This window comes from Sus scrofa, chromosome 13 (genome assembly GCF_000003025.6).
Source record: "Sus scrofa isolate TJ Tabasco breed Duroc chromosome 13, Sscrofa11.1, whole genome shotgun sequence".
In the NCBI taxonomy this organism is placed as follows: domain Eukaryota; kingdom Metazoa; phylum Chordata; class Mammalia; order Artiodactyla; family Suidae; genus Sus; species Sus scrofa.
Window position 1 is genome coordinate 134,330,341 of NC_010455.5, and position 25,071 is coordinate 134,355,411.

Below are 25,071 nucleotides of genomic sequence, written 5' to 3' on the forward strand. Positions count from 1 at the left end.
AAAAGGTGACCTCTCCCGGTTCTCGTGTGTTTTTCATCATGTTTATTTTAGTCCAATGCTAAGGACCCTGAGTAACACTTGTAGACCCATACAAAGTGCCACTAGTGATGCTGGCAGTGTTCCCAAGGAGCAGAGAAAAGACATAACATTACAAGAAAAAGTTGAATTGCTTCTTGATATGTACCATAGATTGAGGCCTGCAGCTGCAACTGCTGGGCATTTCAAGATAAATGAATCCAGCATAAGGACCATTGCAAAAAAAAAAGGGGGGGGGGACATTTGTGAAGCTACTCCAATAGGCACAAAAACCTTGTACTTTTGGAAAAATACCTTTTTTATTTCATATTGAAAATGCAGCTTTATGTGGGTACAGGATTGCTATAGGAAAGGCCTGTACCCCGTAGGCTCTAATAAGATTCAAGAAAAAGTCATTATGTGACAACTCAAAGTAAAATGAAGATGGAGAATTTAATGCCAGCAAAGGATGGTTTGAAAATTTTAGAAAGAGGTTTAGAGAAGCAGCTTCTGCTAACCAAAAGGCAGTAGATGAGCTCCCACACACCATTAAGCAAATAATTGAGAAAGGACATCTGCCTGAACAGGTTTTCAATGCAGATGAAAGTTCCCTATTCTGGAAAAAAAAAAAAATGTCACAAAGGACATTTACTAGTAAAGAAGAAAAGCAAGCACCAGGATTTAAGACAGGAAGGGATAGGCTAACTCCACCACTTTGTGCAAATGCAGTTGGGTTTATGATCAGGATTGTCCTCATCTACAAATCTGCTAACCCCCAAGCCTTGAAGGAAAAGATAAAACACCAGCTGACAGTCTTTTGGTTGTACAAGAAAGCCCAGACAATGAGAACTCTTTTTCTGGATTGGTTTCATCAATGCTTTGTCCCTGAAGTCAGGACATACCTTGCCAGTAATGCAGTAAGACAAAAAAAAAAAAAATGAAACAAAAGGTATATAGATTGGGAAGGAAGAAATAAAATGGTCTTTGTTCACAGATGACATAATTTTCTACATAGAAAATTTGAAAGAATCAACAACAGAAAAATTCCTAGAACTGGTGTTATTGTAGCAATGTTGCAGGATATATGGCTTCTACATACCAGCAATAAACAAGTGGAAGTTGGAATTAAAAACACAAAAATACTGTATACATTAGCACCCCCAACATGAAATACTTAGATATAAATCTAACAAAATATATAAAAGATCTCTATGAGGAAAACTATAAAACTTTGTTAAAAATTATCAAAGTGCAAAGATAATCCATGTTCATGGATATGAGGACTCAATACTGTCAAGATGTTGGTGCTTTCCAACCTGATCTATAGTTCAATGAAATCTGATTGAAAATCCTAGGAAATTATTTTGTAGATATCAACAACTGATTCTAAAGTTGATATGGAGAGGGAAAAGGCTCAGAATAGCCAATCAATACTAAAAGAGAAGAACAATGTTTTTCTTCAAAAAGGACTGACTTCAAGATTTACTATAAAGCTACAGTAATCAATACAGGGTGGTATTGACAAAAGAACAAACAGAAATATTAGTAAAACAGAACAGAGAGACCCAAAATAGACCAACATAAATATAGTCAACTGATTTTTGACAAAGGAGCAAAGGCAATACAATGAAGCAAAAATAGTCTTTTTAACAAATGATGTTGAAACACTGGACAACCATATGCAGACCTTACACCCTTTACAAAAACTAACTCAAAATGAAACACAGGCCTAAATGGAAAATGCAATACTATAAACCTCCAAGAAGATAATATAAAAGAAAACCTTTATTGGATATGGCAGCGACTTTTTAGATACAAGAACAAAGGTATATCCATGAAAGAATGAATTGATAAGCAGGACTTCATTAAAATTTAAAACTTCTGCTTTGTGACAGACAATGTCAAGAGAACGAGAAGATAAACCACAAACTAGGAGAAAATATCTGCAGAAGATACAAATGATAAAAGGTTGTTATCCAAAATACACAAAGGACTCTTAAAACTCAACAATAAGCAATCCAATTTTAAAAACAGACCAAAGAACTTAACAGACACCTCACCAAGGAAGATAGACAGATGACAAATAAGCATGTGAAAAGAGGTACATCATATGTCATCAGGGAGACACAAATTAAAACAACTCAATACATATCTATTACACTGGCCCAAAGCAGGGGGAGGCGGGGGGCAGGGGAGGAGAAGAACGGCCCAAATCCAGAACAATGCCTATATCAAATGCTGGTAAGGATGTGTAGCAAAAGGATCTCACATTTATTGTGGGTGGCAATGACAAATAGTACAGCAACTTTGGAAGACAGTTTGGCAGTTTCTTTCAATTGGCAGTTTCTTTCAAACTAAAGATACTCTTGCTATATGATCCAGCAATCTCATTCCTTGACATTTATGTATGTCTGTACAAAAACTCTGTCAAATTAAGTAGGGGCAAGACAACTTTCATAGTTACGGGAAAAAAATTAAAATGTAGAAGGTTATATATTCAGTATTACAGATCTTGAAACTGAATAAAGAAATTGAAGCTGGAAGTGCTATGATGTATTATGGAAGCAATTTATGCAAGAAAGATGATGTGGAACTCCATCAATACATTCATACTCACAGAAAAAGTTGGTCCCTATACCCAAAGACTGGTGATGAAATATGAATTTAGGATGTTTTAAAATGTTTGAAGTGATGTATCTTACCAATGTTTAATTCCCCTCATTTAATCAATCAGCTAATGATTCAGGTTATGTTGCATAAGAAGGCTTTTCCTGACCTTATCAAAAAATGATGTGGCAGTTAACAGGAAAATAAAATGACCAGTAATGTGAATGTGCGGGGGGGGGAGGGGGGATCAATAACAAAAGATGCTATATGAGTGAGGGTCTATTCTTACCATAAGGAAAAGCTCCAAAAATTAAAACTGAGTGATGATGGCACACAAATAGAGAAAAGACCATAACAGAAGTTCAAAAATAGGTCCATGTGCCAAGAGAATTAAATATATTCAAAATAAATTACATATTTAATCGTTTAAATGTAAAAATTAAGCCATGAAAAGTAAAAGAAGAAATCATGGAGAAACATTTTTAATAACTGTAGAGAATAGAGAAGCCTCTTTAAAGCATCATGCAGAGCCCAGAAGCCCTAAGAGAAATGATTAATCTGACTTCTTAAAAATCAGACATTTCTGCATAGTAAAAGCCACCATGAGAAATTTCAAAAGACAAACTAGGAAAAAATATTTACAATATACATTACAGACAAATAGCTAATTTCCTTTATAAATAAAGCAATTCTACAAATCTGTAGGAAAAGACTAACAATCTAAAGAAAATGCGAACAAAGGGAAAAGTTCATAGAGAAATATTTTAATGGCTCTTATAAACATCTTTCAGAGTAAGAGAAATATAACTTTCACCTACAATATTGGCAACAGTTTAAGTTTAAGAGCACTCTATACTGTCAAAGGTATTAAGAATCAGAAACTGTTATACAATGCTGGTGAGGGTGTAAAGAGACATGACCTCCTAGAGGGCAACTTCACCATAGCTATCAAAACTGAAATGCATGTACCCTTTAACCTTAGAATTCTACTTCTAGGAAATCCCAGTATTTACTACAGCAAAGGACAAATGACCTATATGCAAGGTTGTTCACTGAGCATTGTTACTAAGAGCACTGCTTCAAAATAATCTAAATGTTCAGAAGTTCCCGTTGTGGCTCAGTGGAAAGGAATCTGACTAGTATCCATGAGGACGCAGGTTTGATCCCTGGCCTCGCTCAATGGATTAAGGATCTGACGTTGCCATGAGTTATAGTGTAGGTCGAAGACGTACCTCTGATCCTGTGTTGCTATGGCTGCAGCGTAGGCTGGCAGCTGCAGCTCTGATTCTACCCCTAGCCTGGGAACCTCCATATGCCTCAGGTGTGGCCCTAAAAGACAAATAAATAAATAAATGTTCATTTCCAGGGAACTGATTAAATTATGGTACACACATAGAATGGAATATTATAAAATGACAGTTGTAAAAAGAATGAAGAAGCTTGGTAAATAATGAGTTGGAATGAATTACAAGATATATCAAGTGAAAAAAAGTAAAGTATAGAATAATGATTATAGTATGCTTTTATTTAAATGAAAAATCAAAAGACATAGCAAAGAAAATTATTCATTTGTTTTTGTAAATACAAAAATTCTCTGGAAGGAAACTGGAAAACAGTAGTTATCTACGAAATTATAAGGAAACAAGATGTTTTATTGCACATGGTTTTATACTTGTTTTTTTAACCATATAAGTGTATTGTCTATTTTATTTTATTTATTTATTTATTTATTTATTTTATTTTTTGGTCTTTTCAGGGCCACACCCGCAGCATATGGAGGTTCCCAGGCTAGGGGTCTAATAGGAGCTACAGCTGCCGGCCTACACCACAGCCACAGCAATTCGGGATCCAAACCGTATCTGCAACCTACACCACAGCTCACGGCAACGCCGGATCCTTAATCCCTGAGCAAGGCCAGGGATCAAACCCACAGCCTCATGGTTCCTAGTCGGATTCGTTTCCACTGTGCCACGATAGGAACTCCTGTATTGTTCATTTTAAAAATTAAAATATTTTAAAGTTACAGAGTGACATATAGAGTATAACTTTACTATTTCAAAAAGTATGTAAATGCATAGAAAAAAAAGAAAATCTACCAAAATGATAAAGAGTGATTATTATTACTTGATGCTGAGATTATGGGTAAAAACTTACTTCTAAACTCTTGTTAGTATTTTCCAAATTTTCAGCAAATAAAAATACTTATAGGAGTTCCTGTGGTGGCGCAGTGGAAGTGAATCCGACTAGGAATCATGAGGTTGTGGTTTCGATCTCTGGCCTTGCCCAGTGGGTTAAGGATCCAGTGTTACCATGAGCTGTGGTGTAGGTCACAGATGCGACTTGGATCTGGCATGGTTGTGGCTCTGGCGTAGGCTGGCAGCTGTAGCTCCAATTCTACCCCTAGCCTGGGAATATCCATATGCCATGAGTGCAGTGCTAAAGCAAAAAAATAAAAAAACAACCTTATATCACTTACATATTTAGAAAAGAAAAATACACAGAGTTCTTTTTGTTATTATTGTTATTTTTCGGGTGGGCTATCTATATTGCCAAGTACAGGTTTCTTCTTAGTGGTGGAGAAAGGGAGAATCTTTGCACTTTTATTCAGCTAAGAAAGCTCAGGGATTGAGTGTCTCCACTTTTCTAAACAGCAAAAACGGGGTTGTCAAATATATCTTGCCTTGTGGAAAGACTAAAACGTAGTCCGGATGCAGACTCTCAAGGAAAATGAGATCCTCTAAGAATATGGTCATCATGTTACAGCTTTCCTAAGGCCCTGAGTGATTTTTTAAAATACACTTTACATTCCATAATGGATCCCTAGAAAAGCACAGAAGAGCTATGACCTGCATGAATCGTGGATTCGTCCTCCCCTCTAAGGGTACAACACCCAGAATAGCTTTCTGATGACACAGCAGCCAGAAGCCACTGAAAGCCTTAATCTTTAGGGAGGAAATGAAAGGGAAAGAAAAAGGCCTTGACACAGACTTTAATTTTTAGGTCTTTACAAGGCAGAAGACAGTGGCAGTGAAATTGCTATGGATCTTTTGTTTTTAATTCTTTCCACTAGAGCCTGTGCTTGCTAAAGGTATGTGTGTATGATGGATCTGTCTGGTTTGCTCTGCTTTCACTTACTAACACTATTGCTATTTTGCAGGTGACCACATACTTTAAAATTTTTCATTCTGATGACCAATTGCTTTCACAGATATTATTACTTATTAATAATGATATTATTATTTTTCATTTTAGAATTTCACTAACTTTACTATTTTATCATGACACATTTTCTCTTTCCGGCACAGACAGTAATCACTTGTAATACAGTAAAGTGATTACTCCAGATGACAATGTAAAATCAGTAATGGAGCCAAGAAAAGAACTTTTTTGCTATTAAGATGCAAGTAACTTGGAGTTCCCATCATAGCACAGCGGAAACAAATCCAACTAGGAACCATAAGGTTGTGGGTTCGATCCCTGGCCTCACTCAGTGGGTTAAGGATCCGGCATTACGTGAACTGTGGTGTAGATCACAGACACAGCTCGGATCTGGCATTGCTGTGACTGTGGCGTAGGCTGGCAGCTGTAGTTCCAATTAGACCCCCTAGTATGGGAACCTCCATATGCCGCATGTGGGCCCTAAAAAGCAAGTAATTTAACCACTAAATGACAGCACCACTAATCGAGTATCTATATTGGTCACCAGCCTGGGAAACTTGTATTGGATTCTTTTTTTTTTTTTTTTTTTTTTGGTTGTTGTTGTTGTTGCTATTTCTTGGGCCGCTCCCGCGGCATATGGAGATTCCCAGGCTAGGGGTTGAATCGGAGCTGTAGCCACCAGCCTACGCCAGAGCCACAGCAACGCGGGATCCGAGCCGCGTCTGCAACCTACACCACAGCTCACGGCAACGCCGGATCGTTAACCCACTGAGCAAGGGCAGGGACCGAACCCGCAACCTCATGGTTCCTAGTCGGATTCGTTAACCACTGCGCCACGACGGGAACTCCAAGTATCGGATTCTTACAAAACATTTTGGTGTGATTCCCAAGTTTCTGGCTTGGGAGACTGAATAGTTGGCAATGCCAAAGGTTAATATTAAAAATATCAGGAGGAAGGGCAATCTTATGACAGAAAATAAATTCATTTTGGGTCAGGTTGTACTTGGCCTGTAGAACAGGTAGCCTTACAGCAGAAGCTAGTCATGTGGATCGGCAGAGATGTCTAAGCTGGAGGTTGTTAGTGCAGAGGTGACAGTTAAAGCACTGCAAATGAATGAGACTGTTTTAGGAAAATGTACTAAGTAAGAAGAGATAAGGACACAGGACTGAATCCCATTAAAAAATAAAATCTGGGAGTTCCCTGGGAAACTAGCAGTTTAGGACTCAGCATCGTCACTGCTGTAGTTCAGGTTACTGCTGGGGCTTGGGTTCCATCCTTGGCCCAGGAACTTTCGCATGCCTTGGATGTCAAAAAAACCCACACTAAAATCCAAAAGGAAAAGATTTCAGGGAAAGAAAGGAAAAAGGAATGGTACAGAGGTAGGAGAAGGTTTCTTGACATCAGAAGATAATAATGCCATATGAGTCAAGGTCTGAGGATATTCAACGGTGAAGAACATGAAGACAGTGTCCAAAAGAGAAATGCTCTTGGAGTTCCCGTCATGGCGCATGGGAAACAAACCCGACTAGGAACCATGAGGTTTTGGGTTCGATCCCTGGCCTCGCTCAGTGGTTTAAGGATCTGGTGTTGCTGTGAGCTGTGGTGTAGGTCGCAGACATGGTTTGGATCTGTCACTTCCATGTCTGTGGTGTAGGCTCCGATTAGACCCCTAGCCTGGGAACCTCCATATACCATGGGTGCGGCCCTAAAAAGACCAAAAGACCGAAAAAAAAAAAAAAAAAGAGAGAGAGAGAAATGCTCACTGGATTTGTAACATGGATTTACTTAAACTTCAGCAGCAAGAATACCAGTGATAAGGGAAGAAACCAGATTGCAATGGGTTAACTTGTTTTGTAAATTCCAATGTTCGTAATTTTTTTCCATAGGATTACATGTACCTTGATACTTAAGAAAAGAAAGGAATATTTACTAATTACTTCTTATGTAGCATGAACTGTACTAGGCAAATTTATATGCTGTTTTATTTAATCTTTCCACCAAACATTATGATATAAATAATATTATCATCATTTTTACAGATGAGAAAAATCTTTACAAAGTTAAGTAATACCACTAATAGTTATGTCTGACAGATAACTTTAATATGTTTTCTAAAGCTTTTTCAGGTTATTATCTCATTTAATGCTCACAACAATCTTATGAGGTAGGTACCAGTATTACTGCCTCATTTTACAAATGAGGAAACAGAAGCACAGAGAGTTATGTAACTTACCTAATACCATATAGTGATGAAGCTAAGATTTTAAAAAAGTGCAGTTTGACTCAAAAACCCATAATTATAACTACTACATCATTTTTCCCCCAAGGGAATCCAAGTTCTGTCTGATCCCAAAGACTTCTGTCAATCTACGACACAATGTTGCCTCCAAATTCCTGGAATGATGTTTTGTTTGTTTTGTTTGGTTTGGTTTCACTGCACCCAGGGCACACTGAAGTTCCCAGGCCAGGGGTCAAACCAAGTCACAGCAGTGACCCAAGGCACAGCAGTGACAATGCTGGATCCTTAACCTCCTCAGCCACCAGAGAACACCTAGAATGATGTTTAAATAATGATAACCACCGAGAAGTCAGCTTGTTAAGGGATAACTCTTTTCTCTGTATCTTCAAACTCTTTAGGAAAGAACACCTCTGGAGTTCTCTTGTGGTACAGCAAGTTAAGGATCCCAAGTCGTCACTACAGCCACTCGGGTCGCTACTGTGGTATGGATTTGATCCCTAGCCCCAGAACTTACACATGCCGCAGGAGCAGCCAAAAAAAGAGGGCCTCACTTTGAGAACTTACTTCAAATAAAGAAAATCTAACCTAAGACAATTTTTCCCCTGAATTCTGAAAATACCCAAGAAGAACACTGTGAATATCAACTATGAATATCTTAATACCAATTAGTGGATTAGATGTTTTCCAGTGTGGCTACTAGCTGAGAATAAATTCTGATTAAAAAGAAAGACAAGCATGGCTAAGAAAGTTTCAGCGAAGAATATTAGGCCCTGATAGAAAGAATATAAATGTCCAGGAACACAAATTATGCAAATTTGTGAGGTTTAATTTTTTAAAATAAGGGGATCAAACCCAATGACCTACTTGACAATTTTATCCAAAACCAAACCTTATTTAAACAACAGCAGGAGTTCCCATCATGGCTCAGTGGTTAACGAATCTGACTAGGAACCATGAGGTTGCAGGTTCGATCCCTGGCCTTGCTCAGTGGGTTAGGGATCTGGCCATGAGCTGTGGTATAGGTCGAAGACGTGGCTCGGATCCCACGTTGCCGTGGCTCTGGGATAGGCTGGTGGCTACAGCTCTGATTAGAACCCTAGCCTGGGAACCTCCATATGCTGCAGGAGCGGCCCTAGAAAAGGCAAAAAAGACAAAAAAAATAAAAATAAAGGAAATAAACAACAGCAAATGAGTAGTTGCCGAAGATAAAGGAGAAGCCATTGAGTATTATTAGATTCCACTCAGTTTTAATACTCAATGCTTATTAGAATGTTTGAGGATATTAAGGAAAATATCCTTAATAAGTTCAACATCAATGAAGTTTACATTAAAAAAGGTAAGCTATAACTAAAAATACCATTCATAAGCATCAACAAGTTATCTACAAAAAGATGCTAATATTTTGAAAATGATAATGTCCTTTAAATATTTCTCAGGTACATCCTAGGATAGTCTTCAGAAGAAGAGTTCAATGATTCATCGTCATTGTCCTTCTCCTCCTCATCATCACCATATCACAGTCCAGCTCTCAAGGGCTCACAGATCTTCCCCCTGCCCACAACTTAATACAACTATTTCTTTCCAACAAGAGATTCTAACAAAAAATAAGAAGGAGTCTACATACCTGGTCATGGATGAGCCCATGATAGAGGATGCTCTGCATGTCCCTACAAAGCCTTTCCAGGCCACCATACTTGGACCAGACGTTGGGGCTATTGGCTGATACTAAACCCTCCACAGTAGTCTTCAAATTACCCAGCAACTGCCAGTGCTCCCTCCTGCAAGGGCATCAATTATACCAATGGTTAGTTAGTCTGTTGTACCTGATGCTGACCTTGTCAAAGAAAGTCTAAGACAGAAGCCTCCTGCCCCACATTCTTTCCCCTAGTAATTTTTCACTTGGGCAGAAGACCTAATCCTAAGAGGACTGAAGTTGTAAAGAAAACTAAGGTAAAAAACAAAAACCACCCCTCATATTTACATTGCATATTGTGCTTCGTAAGGTGATCTCCATCTACTATCATTTCATCCTCACACAAGTAGGCTAAAACCCTATGTTTCTAAGAGTGTGACCTGTTAAGATCCATTTCTGGGCAATGACATTACATGTGCAATAGACAAAGAGAGGAGGGCATCTGCTCAAAACCAGATATCTTTTTTTTTTTTTTTTTTTTTTTTTTTGTCTTTTGTAGGGCCCCACCCAAAGCATATGGAGGGTCCCAGGCTAGGGGTCCAATCAGAGCTGTAGCCGCCGGCCTACGCCAGAGCCAGAGCCACAGCAACGCTAGATCTGAGCTGTGTCTTCAACCTACACCACAGCTCATGGCAATGCCAGATCCTTAATCCACTGAGCGAGGCCAGGGATCAAACCCTCAACCTCATGGTTCCTAGTCAGATTCAGTAGCCACTGAGCCACGACAGGAACTCCAAAACCAGAAATCTTTTGCCAAAGAAAAAAACAAAAAAGCAAGTTTTTATTAACTATATTTCTAGCACCAAATACATTTATCTGCACACAAATATTATAGATAAGAATACAAATTACCCATGACTTTCCTCCATGATTTTTTTAAGCTAAAATTGAGACAAAAATGTTTTAATGAGACAAAAATGACTGGCACTGAGTCACTTGGGATGGGTCCCCAAATCAATCAATAATTGGCTTATTCTTCTGGACTATCTGAAGTGCTCTAGAGGAAGAGTTTGAAAACTGCTGCCCTAAAGGATCCTCAAGGTTCCTTTAATCCCCATCAGTTTCCAACCCAATAAAAACTTAAAACTAGTTGCAATTGAATTAAAAGAAGTGGATGCACAGAATCAAACTGGTTAAGGAAAACCTGAGGAGATGAGGTATCAAATTCCTTCTCCTTCAATTGTTATGCTGCACACTTTACCTAGCCTTTTCATTTCTTATTAGAATACTATTATTCTTCCCTCTTCGAGGACCAAGGACCGTCAAGGGAACCATTATAATTTCTTCAAGTAACTTTCAGCATAACAATTTTAATATCATTTAAATACCTATAGGTACCTTTAGGGGTAGGAGAGTCCTGAATTAAAATACTTTTTTATTCTATCAGTACTCAAAACTAACCGCTTGTATGTTTTATACACTTTCTGAGCCATTTTTTGAAGGTGGATGAGTAAAGGTAGACAAAATAAAATGAATGAAGTTGAAGCTAGGTCTGGTACAGGAATATCATATGAAAAGAGAAAGCAGAGAGATCTCATTCTGGTCTTCTCTGAAGACCTTGAGATCAAATTTGGAGACCAAGAAGTTATTCAAATTGGGAGACATAAGGCTTTTTTCAACCTTATGGCATTAAACATTTGAGTCATCAGATTTCCCTGTTCTATTTCTTCCCCCTTCCCAGTTTTACTGAGATATAACTGCACAACATAATGATTTGATACATATATATGTATATATAGTGAAATATATATTGTGCAGTTATTACCATATTAAGTTTGGTTAACATCTATCACATCACAGTTATAAATTTTGTTTCTTGTGATGAGAACTTTTAAGATCTACTCTCTTAGCAACTTTCAAATATACAACACAGTACTGTTAACTATAGCCACTGCACTGTACATTACATCCTCAAAACTTATTTATCTTACAGTACCTTTGTACCTCTGTACCACCTTCACCCATTTCCCCCACCCCCAATCCTCTGCCTCCTGCAATCATTGATCTGTTCTTTGTTTCCCAGTTCGGGATTTTTTGAGGTAGAGGAGGTTGTTTTTGCTTTTGTCTTGGGGAGCTGTGCCTATGGCATGTGGAAGTTCCTGGGCAGAGACTGAACCTGCGCCATAGCAGTGGCCCAAGCCATTGCAGCGATGATGCCTGATCCTTAACCCACTGCACCACAAGAGAACTGCATGGGTTTTTTGGATTCCACATATAAGTGAGATCATATAGTATTTGTCTTTCTCTGTCTGATTTATTTCACTTAGCATAATGCTCTCAAAGTACATTCATGTGTTGCAAATGGCAAGATTTCCTTCTTTACGGCTGAATAAAATTCCTCTGTGTGTGTGTGTGTGTGTGTGTGTGTGAGAGAGAGAGAGACAGAGAGAGAGGTTTTTGGTTTTTTGGGTTTTTTTACCCATTCATCTGTCAATACACACTTAGGTTGTTTCCATGTTTTGCTATTTTAAATAATGCTGCAAAATCTTGGGGGTACAGATATCTTTTTGAAACTGTGATTTTTTTTTCCTTTGGATATACACTTAGAAGGAGAATTGCTAGATCTTATGGTAATTCTAGGTTTAATATCTTGAGGAATCTCCATACCCTTTTCTATAGCTATTGCCCCAATCCCACCAACAATGCACAGGGTCCCTTTTGCTCTGTGTCCTCACCAACGCTCATCTCGTCTTTTTGATGCCAACTCTTCTAACAAGTATGAGGTAACACCTCACTGTGATTTTAAATTGCATTTCCCTGATGACTGGTCATGTGGAGTACCTTTTCATGTACCTGTCAGCCTATTCTATTTCTAAACCAGTCCTGAGAGACATTTCAAGATAACACAGATGCACACAGGACTGAGGTGGGCATTGAAAAGGTCATTTATTGCTGAACTGTGAGACACTGCCATCACAGAAATGAACTGACTCCCAAGTTTTGCTTCAGTGATTCTCCATCTCCTACGCTTCCTCAGAGCTAATTTGGCCTGTTCTGACTGATAGTTTTACATTCCAGCAGGTTACAGTCAACTCTTGCAGGCCTGAAAGCCAGTCTGGTTCCTCAAGTGACTCTGCATATGTGTATTGAGCTTACAAGTTTAACTGTCAAAGGAACACCATGATAAATCCTGAGAGTAGTCACCAAGTACCCTATCACTCTAGGGTTTGATTCCAAATTATACTAAGAGCATTGAAATCCTAGAAATCTTGAACATTCAGATCTACTAACAACCTCTGGATAAAACTAAAGAACTTTGCTTCCACAAAATAAAGTGTCCCTGAGATATCAAAGCTACAAAAGGATGTGATTCACACTCTATGATGTACCAAACCATCTGTATTTGGTGTATGTTCATATTGAAGAAAAGTAAAATTTTTTTAAAAATTGACTTACATAGCTAGTCTGCCTAATATCTTTACCTTTTTAAAGGATCTTTTATCCTAATTACACTGTTATCATTTTCAGAGAGTTGAAAGTTCAATTGAAGCCCATATACAGTGGCTGGATTAATCCATTCATACTTGAATCTTAGATGCAAATAAACAGATCACCAAGAGAAATAAAACGTCCCTCCCCATTCTTTAACCAGATTTTTGAGCAAGTGAGGTCAGTCTTTCCTAGGCTAAACCTGTTTGGTAATAATTATTTGGATATCACCCAGCATTCACATGCAACATTCATCGAGGCACATTTTATGCTGAAAGACTGTGGTCAGGCAAGAACCTAAGATTTTAATGCCAGAAAGCACTTCTTGGAACGTAACGGGTTCATTCTTAAAGTAGAGAAAAACATAATTAAGGGTAATAATTATTGTTAACACTGAGGTAGCAAGAAATTACCATGTTTAATTTTTATTTAATTTTCTTCTTATCTGGCTCTAAGTTTTCTATTTTTAACTGCACAGTATTTAACTTGTAGAGTATGTAGTTAAATATTTATGATGCTTCTTAAATAAATAATATAGTTATAGAAAAAAAATACTTGAGTCAATACAGTCTCTCAGCTCTGGGGCACTTAGGAGACCCTAACCATTGGCAGTACCATCCCTTTAGTGCCTAAATCTCAAAGTGGAACTCAAAGTCTAGGGGGGCAACCTCAATGCCTAAGGAGGCACTCTTTATAACTTCATACTATTCAACAAATGCTTCACCAATCATATGAACTTTTAATGATATCAAATTTATTACATTTTAATAATGAGTAATTTAACAAAAGGATGGAAAATCTCTTACATCAGAAACCTAACCACTGATGATGTGCAAACTCCTTAGTAGAGTTCAAAAATTCTCCATGCTGCTCAGTACTCCTCAACCTGAACAGTCTCTGTGTCTACCACACTGTCTTACAAACATGCTAACCTCACACCTACTTCCATGATTTTATTCATGCAGACCTTTCCACATGGAATGATTCTCTTCTTGTTCAATGCAGGGATTAAGGTTCAGTTCAATGTTCTTCCAAGAGGGTCTAAATAACCTGACCTGCTACAATTTCTTGTTAGAAACTCCATAATATATGCTGTCAATAGACCATTCCTCCTAATAATAACCCTTTTAAAAAAACCCATTGTTATTTACCAGTATATGGTTGACTTCCTTAAGGAGAGGGACCATGTTTTTTCTATTTATTTTGTATTCTACATCTTATTTTATTTTTTATCACCTATTATTATTTATTCTTTTTTGAGAATTATTATTGTTTATTTTCCTTTGGAAATTCACTTTTTTTAAAAAGTTAAAGCTGGAGCTCCCGTCGTGGCGCAGTGGTTAACGAATCCAACTAGGAATCATGAGGTTGTAGGTTCGATCCCTGGTCTTGCTCAGTGAGTTAAGGATCTGGCATTGCCGTGAGCTGTGGTGTAGGTCGCAAACGTGGCTCGGATCTTATGTTGCTGTGGCTCTGGTGTAGGCTGGCAGCTACAACTCTGATTAGACCCCTAGCCTGGGAACCTCCACATGCTGCAGGTATGGCCCTTGAAAAGATAAAAAAATTAAAATAAATAAATAAACAAAAAGTTAAAGTATAGTTGATTTACAATGTGCCAATTTCCACTGTAGAGCAAAGTAACTCAGTTGTGTGTGTGTGTGTGTGTGTGTGTGTGTGTATACACACATTCCTTTTCTTATATTGTCCTCCATCATGGTCTATCCCAAGAGATTGAGTTCCCTATGCTATACAGTAGGACCTCATTGCTTATCCATTCTAAATGTAATAGTTTGCATCTACTAACCCCAAACTCCCCGTATATCCCACCCTTTCCCACTGGCAAACATAAGTCTGTTCTCTATGTCTGTGAGTCTGTTTCTGTTTTGTAGATAGGTTCAAATGCGCCATATTTGAGATTCTACATGTAAGTGATACCATATGGTATTTGTCTTTCTCTGTATTATTTTGTATTTTAATAAACAGACAATGTCATTCAATGGAAAGAGAACAAGCTTCACGATCAGGCGAACCTGAATTTGAACCCTAGCTCTCCACAAACTAGCTGTGCATCCTTGAGCAAGCCATTAAACTCTAAGCTTCAGTTCCTCATCTGTAGAATGGAGAGAACAACAATTGCTTCATACTGGAGTGTAATTGATAATTTGCAGAAAGCACCACCACTGAGCAGATAATAACAGTATTATTTCTCTTTTCTCCATCCTTTTCTTTTGAACATCTATTGTATAAATCTAACGAATCCAATTAAATCTGAAGGGGTACCTAGAAAATTCTAAGACTGAACCGTCTGCGACGTAACTAAGACTAGCCAGTGCTCCACAGTCAAAGAATATCTTAACTGCATTTAAACTACAGTCAAATCTCTTCTTAGCAGATTCCAAGGCCCTGTTTACGTTCATGGTGCTCTCACTGAAGGAAGATGACTAGAAAGACTTCCTCAACATCGGATGACCTTGCATATAACAAAGACTCAAATCTGCTTAATGGATAGAATGAAAGAAACATAAGGTTTTACTACAAAACAGTAAGGTCAATTTCATGAGCCAAATATGAAGGTCAATCTCATTACCTTACAGTCATATCTTATGTTGTCTGGATAGAAGCGTGCTTTACAAGCAAGATAAAGGAGGCATACACAGGCAAAAGGGGAAAGACACTATCTCAGTGGCCTCAGTTTTAGGGAATACTATTTTAAAGTAAAAGGTAACCATCATTAGAACTAAAACTAAACCATCTCAAAAACTGCTAAGGAGGAGTTCCCACCCTGGCGCAGGGAAAACAAATCCGACTAGGAACCATGAGGTTGCAGGTTCAATCCCTGGCTCACTGGGTTAAGGATCTAGCATTGCCATGAGCTGTGGCGTAGGTTGCAGACACGGCTCGGATCTGGTGTTGCTGTGGCTATGGTGCAGGCCAGCAGCTATAGCTCCAATTCAACCCCTAGCCTGGGAACCTTCATATGTCACGGGGTGTGGCCCTAAAAAGCAAAAACAAACAAAAAACGCCAAGGAAAGCAAGGAAACAGCAAGAGAACATTTTAAAAATCTTTTTTAAAAGATAACAGAATTAAGACCAAACAGATATGAGATAAAAATAAACATCAATAGAATAAGCTCAACATTTAAAACAAAATATACAATCAAACAAGAAAGTAGGAAACTATAATATTAATATCAAGGTTGTATTCAAGGCAAGAATCATTTAAAAAGACAAAGGGAATAATGAAAATATAACTCTTACTAGTTTTTATGTATGTAATAATATGTCCTCAAAACATTTATCAAACAAAACAAAACACACACACACCAAAAAAAACTGCCAAAAACAAAAAAAGAAAAATGGAAATGGAAAAAAGAAAAACAATGGTAATGAGAGATCATGAAAACCAAAAGTAAAAAAGTGATCGGAAGTGACGAATAACATATAATTAACAAAGCTGTTCTACTACATCTAGAAAACAACATCCTAAAGAATCCTTTTTAAAAGCATGCATAAAACAGTCACAAAAATTGTCCTCATACTAATGCGCACACACACACAAAGTCAATAGATCCTCAAAAGTATAAGTAGTACAACATATTCTCTGGCCAGAAGGCAATAAAACAGTGAGCAAATAACAAAAGTAGGAAAAACCAAAACCAAAACAAAAAAACCCCTTAGAAAATCTAAAATTCTCAAAGGAGTCTTTAGGTATAGCAAAAAATAAAAACACAGTCTTGAAAGCGGGAGTGAAGAGGAATGGCATTATAACCCTCACTACTTTCTTCTCAAAAGTATCCAAATGCAGAGCTCAAAGAGAGACTGTCTGAGAACCCTTTAGAAATTATGGGATTCTGCTGTCTTCTAGTCAAAAATCAATCATCTCTCCAATCCAGCAGGGTTCCTGTGAGTTTCACTGGCAAAGAGTATTAGCCCCACAAACTCTGAGAGACAGGTTGCCAAGTCCCTATATAGTCACTACAGTTTATGACTTTCTTTAATAATCTTCTCTCCTCCTAATCAAGTGTGGGTTACACTTCAAGTGAGCCTGAACCAGAGGAACTAAAAACATGAAAGCATGCTGCAATTCTAGCCTGAAAAATGCAGATTTAAGTCTATGACAGCACTGTTCAATTGAACTGTCTGAAATGCTGGGAATGCTCTGTATCTGTGCTGTCCAATATGGCAGCCACTAGCCACAGTGGCTATTAAGCATTTGAAGTCTGTGCAGTGTGACTAAAGAACTGAAAAAAAAAAAAAAATTGAGGAGTTCTCATTGTGGCTCAGTGGGAACAAACCCAACTAGTATCCGTGAAGATGTGGGTTTGATCCCTGGCCCCCATCAGTGGGTTAAGGACCCGGCGTTGCCGTGAGCTGTGGTGTAGGTCACAGGTGTGGCTCAGATCTGGCGTGGCTGTGGCTGTGGCATAGGCCAGGAGCTGTAGCTCCAATTCGACCTCTAGCCTAGGAAACTTCCATATGCCATGGGTGTGGTCCTAAAAAGAGCAAAAAAAAAAAAGTTTGAGGGGCCATCCTCACGGCATGTACAAGTTCCAAGGCCAGGGATCAAATCCACACTACAGCAGCAACTGAAGCCACTGCAGTGACAACATCAGATCCTTAACCTACTATGCCACAAGAGAGCTCCTAGAGAACTGAAATTTAAAATTTTTTTTTAATTTTAATTAATTTAGACTTAAATTACCACATGTGGCTAGTGGCCATGTTGGACAGAGCTGGTCTATAACTACCCAGGTAGGCTGGTCAAACTTACAGAGGAAAGATTACAAATCAAAACCCAAAACAGGAAAGTGGGTTTATGGAAGAAGTGATAAAGCAGCTATAAAAAGCAGAAACAGCTGTGGGAACAGCAGATATTGAGAAAAGATTCAGCTTATGGTCCCTGCTGTCAGCTGATATACCTCCTGCTCCTGGGTTCTGACAATAACATCTCCCCCAAAAGCTTCAAGAGGATGCTTCTAGGGGAGCTTTGGGTACTAATAACTGGACTAGCAGTATATATTACTCAAAAACCATGTGATCCTCTTGCTTTGCAACGAGTGTTATAAAACTGCCAGAGCATGGTCAAAGGAAAAAGAGAAGAAACAGAAAATGGAGATTAAAGTGAAAATGAACAAAAAGGGAAAAAAGAGGCCCTTTCAATGGCAACACTATTACCGACACCTATTCAACCATGAGACGCATGACCAAATTGCTATCATTTTCATTCTTTGAACAAAAATATTCATTAAACACCAATTATATGTCAGGCATTGGGTTATGCACTGGGCTTATGGTGGTTAAAGAGGGAGAGTCCCCAGCTCTTGGGGTACTCAGGGCATTCCCAATGCAAGGGAGGAAGTGAGAAATGCTGTAATAATAGACGGAAAAGGACAGGTCAGTGATGCCTTCTAAAGGAGCATTATTTAAAGGACAACCGAGAGCACTCCAGGCAAAGGAGGCAATGCAGGGAATGTAGAGGAGCAAGAATCAGAATGGTGAGGAAGGAGATGTGAGAGTGAGTGCCATGGTTTTGTAACTGGAAACTTCATACTGAATACCAGGGAAGTTTTGACCTTCTATTTTCAATGAGAAATCACTGAACATTTCTGAGCAAAATACTACAGTAACTTTGCTTCTGAAAAATTAAGCTGGTAGGCTGTCTGGAATGGAGGGACTGGGTTCAGATTGGGAGCTTAGGAGACTACTGAATGAATCTACGATGAGAAATAATAAAGGTCTTAGTGAATATTTTGTTTATATATGCCCAGAATTCATGTCCCTTTCTTTCAGTAACAGAACACTGATTTTTTTCACAGGGGAATCACCCCTCTAGCACTTAATCTGGTCCATGAAGTTCCAGGAAAGTATCACTCCGCCCCAGGATCCAGGGTTGGGCATATAATTTAGGCCTGAGTGAGCAATATATTTTATACCTGATTACAAGAACAGGAGCATAACACAAGTCAGTCCAAAAGAGTCAGCCCTGGAATTTTCATTTTGGGGATTGCTTTTTTTTTTTTTTTTCTTTTTGGTTGGATTGCTAAACTTGAAGTTACTAAGGGTTATCCTGTAGAACAATCTGCCTGAGAATGAAGCCAACACATCAAGAAAAAGAGCTTACAGATAGGGACAAATTTTTGTTTAAGCACCTACATTTGGCCATTTCTGAGGCAATAATACTCCCTGGATTTTTCAGTAACATAGGCCAATGTATATTTGGAAATAGAGAAAAAGAAACAAAGCTTCAAGAGAAAAATCAGAAATAGAATTCATTGGACCTGATGACTGCTTGGATATGGGAAATGAAGGAGAGGGGGGTATCAAATTTCACTCTGAAGTTTCTGGCTTGGTTGACTGAACAGAAAACATTATTAACTGAGATAGAGAACAGAGGAGGAAAAGGTTTTAGTCAATGGAATGAGTTCAGTTCAGAAACACTAAAAAGTATTTTAACAGCTGAATTCTGACTCTATCTGGATCACTGCACCAGGAAAACTGTGCAGGTGGCTGGGTTCCAAGCTCAGAAGTAGATTGCATGGCCCAAGGCAGTTGAGGATGACAGAGCAATGCTTAGAGAACCATTCACCAGACAAGCTTCAAATAACTGGCATTTAAGAAACCCTAGGAAAAATAAAGCATCATCCCTTAAGCACTACGGCATTATGCTAGAGTGATGACTAGCTAGATGGAAAACACTAGGGAAATCTATGATATTCCACTCCAAGGGTGAAGTTAAAAGCTAAGCCAGTCCCCAATTAGCTCAACTTGGATAGAGAAGCCCCATGGAAGGAGGAAAAACAAGCAATGATACTACTGCAACTGGAAGAGCACACATTCACCCTATTTCAAGAAAACTGGAGAGAAGATGTAAGCAGATATTTTTAGCACTCACTGTATACCAGGCACTCTGTGAGGAGCCTTATGCATATTATCTTATTGGACCCTCACAACTTACCAGTCAGGAAGGCATTATTCTTCCCAGACAGGATGAGCCAAGTGAAACAGCAGATGTAGAAGTCAAATGCAGATCTACCGGCCTACAGACTTTATGCACATTTCACCACATCAACCACTTTCAGAAATAACTTTTATCCTTCATATATTAAAAAAATGATGCCATCTCATCAAGGTGTTTTCTGAATTGAGTGTGTTATTGACCATAGAAAGGTTAGATTTATAGTGACTCAGCCACAGTGCCTAAAATCTCAGGCACAAGGCATGTTATTTACCATCTGACTATCTGGAACTAAAGATGTCATCCGTGCCATGAAGTCCCATTAACACATTCTGAGTTAACCAGCCACCAACAGAGAGTAGACTATGGCAACAGTGTGAATGATTTTGTGAGGACAATCCCATGCTGAAAAGAAGTTTTGACTAGAGTTCCTTAGTTAAGAGGCAGGCATGGAAAGAATAATAGAAAAAGATAACTGCAAAGGAATGCTCCTATTGGCCTTAATGGTGGGCAAAGAATTCTACACAATTCACTACCTTACACAATCTTTGTCCCAGTAATTAGCATAATGAGAGGCAGCATAGTATAGGTATTAAAAATGGAGCCTGGGGAGTTCCCCGTGGCCGTGGTGCAGCGGAAACGAATCTGACTAGGAACCATGAGGTTGCAGGTTTGAGCCCTGGTCTCACTCAGTGGGTTAAGGATCTGGTGTTGCCATGAGCTGTGGTGTAGGTCGAAGACACGGCTCAGATCTGGCGTTGCTGTAGCTCCGATTAGACCCCTAGCCAGGGAACCTCCATATGCCACGAGTAAGGCCCTAAAAAGCAAAAAAAATAAATAACTAAAAGTGGAGCCTAGGTTTCAATCCCAGTCCTACCAAGGATTTAGCATATGACCTTGGCATGTTATTTATCCTGTCCTGTCTCAGATTCCTCATCTGCCAAATGGTGATAATGTGGTACCTCTCTCACCCAGTCGTTATGAAGAGTAAATAATACTTGTCAGACTCTTAAGCAATGCCTAGTATATAGTAAGTGTTTGTTAAATACATTAAATAAATAACTAACTCAGCTAGATAGGGAAGAAATTTGAACGTGAATTTCCAACCCAGCTTCTCTCACACGAACTGGTGGAAAATAAAATAATCCTAAAATTTGTTGAGAATTTATATGACACCTTCTACATGGAGCATTTTACAGACATCTGGAGGAAGAATGAATAGCCAAATATACATAAGCAGAAATTGAAACATGGAAAAGGGAAGTAAGATATTCAGTTTCACTGACCACATCATTCACAGATCTAAGGCAGGAACCCCAAGGTCCTGTCAGCCCAGGTTTTGTACAGCAGGCCGCAGGTTAACTGTGCACATGAAAGAGGAGTCACCCTTTAAAACACCCAGGTCTTCACCCTGGTACAATATTTCATTAATTCTCTCCTGTAGGTATTTTCTCAGAAGTAAATATTCCACTTCCAGTCAAAAAAAATTTCCCTAAGCCACATTCCTGCTCTATCCTGTTCACTCCAGAATCTTAAGAGGCTAAGACCAGAGTTATTAATGAAGCAACCCCTATACATAGGAAGTGCCTCTACAGAGTCCAAGCCACTATTTAATCAGAGTAGGTGTTTTGTTTTGTTTTGTTTTGTTTTTGTCTTTTTAGCTATTTCTTGGGCCGCTCCCGCGGCATATGGAGGTTCCCAGGCTAGGGGTCGAATCGGAGCTGCAGCCAGCGGCCTACGCCAGAGCCACAGTAACGCGGGATCAGAGCCGCGTCTGCAACCTACACCACAGCTCACGGCAACGCCGGATCCTTAACCCACTAAGCAAGGCCAGGGACCGAACCCGCAACCTCAGGTTTCCTAGTCGGATTCGTTAACCACTGCACCACGATGGGAACTCCCAGAGTAGTTTTTAAAATCTTAAATTCTCTAATTTCTAGAAGGTATGAACTCAATAACAGAAACTCAGTCTCATAAAAATAAATGGGAACTTGTTTAGCTGCACTGTGAGGACGGAGTGAAGGGTTTAAACATGAAAAGTAAACAACAGGAAGGTCCTGTTACTCTCTGACAAGGATCTAGCATTGACAAAGAGCAACCACTCAACTTCATCTTATTAGCAAGCCGCCCACTCCCATTACAATCGCCCACTTTAATCCACAGGCCCTCCTTCACGTCTTCTTCCTCACACTCATCTTGCCTAAGCTTCTTTCTAGGCCACTCATAATACCTAACCTTTGCTCCCAGAAATTCTTACTCCAACCTTCTTAATATTGGCCTGAATTGCTGTCACCGCAAGTTCCAGTCGGGGCACCAACCTTGTCCCCTACCCCTATCTAGAGACTCTGGCCTATAAAATCTCTTTAGAGCACCTCTCAATATCCACCTTCTCTCCAGCAGCCTAGGGTCTGAGCTTCACCCACTCGTGCTCCTCCTGCCCTCAACATACCCTATTCCCCCTCCCTCACCCTCACTACGCCGGTTCCCTCGTCCGCCCTATCCACGCCCTGCTCGTCCCTCCTTTCAGAATTTCTTCCCAAACAAGTGGCCCACAACAGTTGCCCTCATGCCTGTCGCGCCTGGCACGTCTCCCTGTGCTCTCGGAGCCCTCCCTAAGCCCCCCAGGCTTCAGCGCATCCAGCCGCCAGCGACTCCCCGGCCCCTTCCCAGCCCACCTGCTCTCCTCCGGCAAGCTCTCCTCGCAGCCGCCAAGCTCCATTCCCGCGCCCTCTGGCCGCATCCGGGGCTGCGACGTCGCCTCTTCTCTGAAGAAAGGCGTCCTGCCGCTTTGCCCCTCAGGGCTGCCGGAGCCCCCCGGGAACCGAGGAGGCACCCACGGCGAGCGAGCTTAGGGTTATACACTCAGCCGGGTGACGGCACCAACAGTGACTGCTGCCTCAGCTGCGGTTTCTATCCCTGCCTGCCACTTCCGGCTCCAAGAACTACAACTCCCAGCAAGCACTTTCGAAGGCCCGGCTGCTACCAGCATGCACCGCCCTATCCAATCCCAGGCTGAGCTCGCTGCTGACTTCAGACCCTAATTTCAGGCTTGCTGCCGCACTCTCAGCGGAGAGCCAGGGTCAGGAACGCCCACCTGCGCTCGTACCGGGTGTACGTACTGGTGCGGTGGACTCCTGTCCTTACTGGTGTTACACACTCCTGTTACATCTCACCTTTGGGACCGAACTCGGTCAGAAGTCTAGAGTAGAACATAACGCTAGTCTTAATCCAAGTATGGATAACCCCAGTTCAGCGTATCCTAGTTTATCACCTGTTGGTAGTGCTTAGGGACCTCAAATATTTTAATGAAGAATTCACAAACTCAAGAGTTCAAGTTGCTTTGGGATCACAAAAGAAGATCAGGAGGGAAAGGCTTTGGGGGAAGGTTCCTTGGAGGATTGATGGCAGACAGAGTTTTTAAGTATGAGTTAGCCAGTAGAAGGAAGAGAAGGTGGAGAGGCATGCTGGTTTGGGAACAGCTAGTTCTGAGTAGTAATCAGCTGGGAAGAGGTTAAGAACAAAATGGTGTGAGTGAGCTGGAAGACCAGATCCTGAAGTCATTCTTTCTCTTCCTCTCTCTCACTCACTCTTTTGGGGTGGGGGTGGGGGGCGCTGCACACAGTGGCATGTGGAAGTTCCCTTGCTAGGGATCAAACTGCACCACAGCTGGGGTAACGCTGGATCCTTAACCTGCTGTGCCGCCGCCGCGAGGGAACTTCCAAGCCATTCTAAGAAGTTTGAATTTTACCCTAAAAACAATTAGGAGCAAATCAAGGATATGCAAATGAAGAAGTGATTTGATCCATCCTGCTTTGAAAGCTACTTTTGACACTGAAGAGAGGAAATAGAGTACGTAGTTTGTTGGAGGTAAGGGCAGAAGAATGGATATGAAAAGAAGTAGGAAATCTCTATATGGGCCATGCAAGTAATGCCAATGATTGAAGTGACCCTGTTGCAGGAAAATTGTAGAAACTCTCTGAACTGGAACCCCCAGTGCCTCATCCAAGAAGGAAAGTCACACCTTAGCTATAATCAAATGTTGCCAAATGGACACATCTGGGCCTGGACTTACCAAATATTCTGATTTTTCAATAAAGCTGGAATCCATGTTTTAAGCACAATTTCAAAATGTAAATATTGGCAAAATTTTCTTTTAAATGTAAACATTACACAGGCCTTCCAAAACAAACAAAAAGTCTGCTAAATGTGGCCTTTGAGATACTAGTTTGCAAGTCTAGGCCTAAACTATGGCAGGAGGTTAGGATTAGAGCCATGGTAAGGCCATAGAATCAGCACTACTCTGTTAGGGAGGGAATCTAGGTTAACTCCATAAAAACTAGTTACTCTGCTAAAAATAATACGTGACTTTCAGGAATTTTCAAATTTCAGAAGACTTTGTAAATTAAAAGTGAAGTGAAAGAGACTTTTAATGTAAATTATGCTAACTTCCATTTATATAAAAAATACTCTGTTCAAACTTTCTATGTTTTCCTACTAAAATGTTACACAGTTTAAGAAAGGAGCAGATGAGTCATTGGGACTTCAGTACCTTCTGTTTCTACAAATGTATGAAATTCTATTTTTTGGCATATAGTATAATTTCAAATTAATGCCACATGATTTTACCATATATTTACATGAAAGTCATTCAGCTGTATCAAGAAATTCTAGAATTAAAATTGTAGTAAAAGTTCTAGAAGACAGGAATTCCATCATATATTCAAGACTGGGTTTACACTATTTTTTTTAAAGGAGTCAGTTAATAAACTTGACAATAACCTACACTAGCCATGTGCCTGCTCCCCCCATCTCATCACTTTGCTTTCCCTCACTGCAGATCACCATATCCTAAATTCCTTGTTTATAATTACACTGCTTTTTTTTTTTTTGTCTCTTTGCCATCTCTAGGTCCACTCCCACAGCATATGGAGGTTCCCAGGCTAGGGGTCCAATCGGAGGTGAAGCCACCAGCC

The 25,071-nt window shown here is 39.7% G+C and overlaps 1 protein-coding gene across 9 annotated transcripts in view; it reads right to left on the reverse strand.

The window, feature by feature from the left end:
* Positions 1–25,071, reverse strand: part of RUBCN (run domain Beclin-1 interacting and cystein-rich containing protein) — a 63,650-nt gene that overhangs the window by 30,370 nt on the left and 8,209 nt on the right. For 5 of the 9 annotated variants that reach the window (XM_013982359.2, XM_021068219.1, XM_005670134.3 and 2 more), the window contains exons 1-2: positions 22,774–23,043; positions 9,646–9,799 (exon numbers count right to left, since the gene is read on the reverse strand). In XM_013982359.2, coding sequence (XP_013837813.1) covers positions 9,646–9,799; positions 22,774–22,838 — 219 coding nt within the window. In that variant the 5' untranslated portion in view covers positions 22,839–23,043. Of the gene's footprint in view, positions 1–9,645; positions 9,800–22,773; positions 23,044–25,071 lie in introns of those variants that run through there. The other 4 variants (XM_021068222.1, XM_021068220.1, XM_005670135.3 and 1 more) reach the window with 3 other exon arrangements.